This window comes from Chondrus crispus, genomic scaffold (assembly GCF_000350225.1).
Source record: "Chondrus crispus Stackhouse genomic scaffold, scaffold_222, whole genome shotgun sequence".
Classification (NCBI taxonomy): domain Eukaryota; phylum Rhodophyta; class Florideophyceae; order Gigartinales; family Gigartinaceae; genus Chondrus; species Chondrus crispus.
The window spans coordinates 120,400-121,646 of record NW_005179094.1 but is presented as its reverse complement, the minus strand read 5'-3'; the positions used below and the strand labels follow the sequence as shown (position 1 = coordinate 121,646).

Genomic DNA, 1,247 nt, shown 5'->3' with positions numbered 1-1,247 from the left:
TTGATAATAAGGGAAATATCGGCTAGTCGATCAGCTAAAGCGTCAACCTTCGTCTCGAGTGGAGACAAGGGAGCTTTTGAACGCATCATGACCCTTTTTGATCCACCTTGCCCTTTCGGCTCATACATAACTTGCGAGCTCTCTGACCCCTGGTAGCGCGAATTGCTCAAGGAGTTCGCCGCCGACTGAAAGGCGCAGCGACTAGACCAGAAGTCCATGATTGCGTCGAATACGGCCTTGTAGGTCTTCGCACCTCGATAGATGGCAAACTGGGCCAACTGGAGATGTTCCATCACGGCGCTGCGATGCAGTCCGAACTTCGCTTCGTTGCTGCATCCCGCCTTCTCGTATAGACGGTCTGAGTTTCGAAGGGACCCACTGAGATCCCCGAAAGAAAGGCGAGCGGCCATAGCATCCCGAATCACATCTTCAGGTGATTCAACCGGGGCGACCCGCTCGACCAAGGCCTTCTTGACCTTCTGGTAGTCGGAGCCATCTGCACTGATATCCTCGTTCTTGCCAAAGGCTTGATAAAAGAACTCGAATGCATCTCCATCCAGGTAGCGAAGGAGTTCAGATGCCTTTTCTTCGTCCGACTTGCCAGAGGTGGCAACATTCTCGAAGACGAAGAAGAACTTGTGAACGTCGGCCGGCTTCGACCCGTCAAACTGTGACAGGGAGCCGTCTTCTTTGCCACCCCTCCACAAGAGTACCATGTTGGCGGCGAAAAGGGGGGAGGAAGGCCGCGCGCGTAGGGGAGAGAGAAAAGATTTTTTTCAGAAGCGTGAAGTTTATTGCAAGAGCGGGGGTCAGTCCGGCGTGTCCTTCTGTTCCCCTTGTCGCGGGGTGTCGCGGCGCGCCCCTTTCTCTTATAGAGGGGCCGCCAGCATCTTCCACTTCCCAGGACCGCCGCCCTTTAAAGGGAGATTGTCCACGTGTACATCTGGCGTACACGTAGACCAATAAAATCATCTTTTGAAGGCTTTGGTCCTGGGGCCACTCCCGGGTACTGTACCCTATACAGTACCCCAAATCTCCCCCACAATTCGTTTCTTTCCTCGCACAGGATAGAAATGGATATAGCACGCGATCACTCAGAATTCATCGATATTTCATAATCACTATAACCAATCATCTTTCGAGTGCTATATGCGCCGTGCCTCAGACCCTTTGTCTTGGCGAAAAACTTGGGAAAAACTAATACTCGGCCCCTTGCGGGCCGTCACATATGGCGACGCACTTGTTGT

At 52.8% G+C, this 1,247-nt stretch overlaps 1 protein-coding gene across 1 annotated transcript; it reads left to right on the top strand.

Moving 5' to 3' along the window:
- The first annotated feature begins 544 nt into the window (after window positions 1-544).
- On the top strand, window positions 545-958 carry CHC_T00004258001 (hypothetical protein). The gene has a single exon (XM_005715502.1). It carries the CDS (start codon window positions 545-547, stop codon window positions 956-958), a length of 414 nt encoding a protein of 137 aa, XP_005715559.1.
- The last annotated feature ends 289 nt before the right edge of the window (window positions 959-1,247 follow it).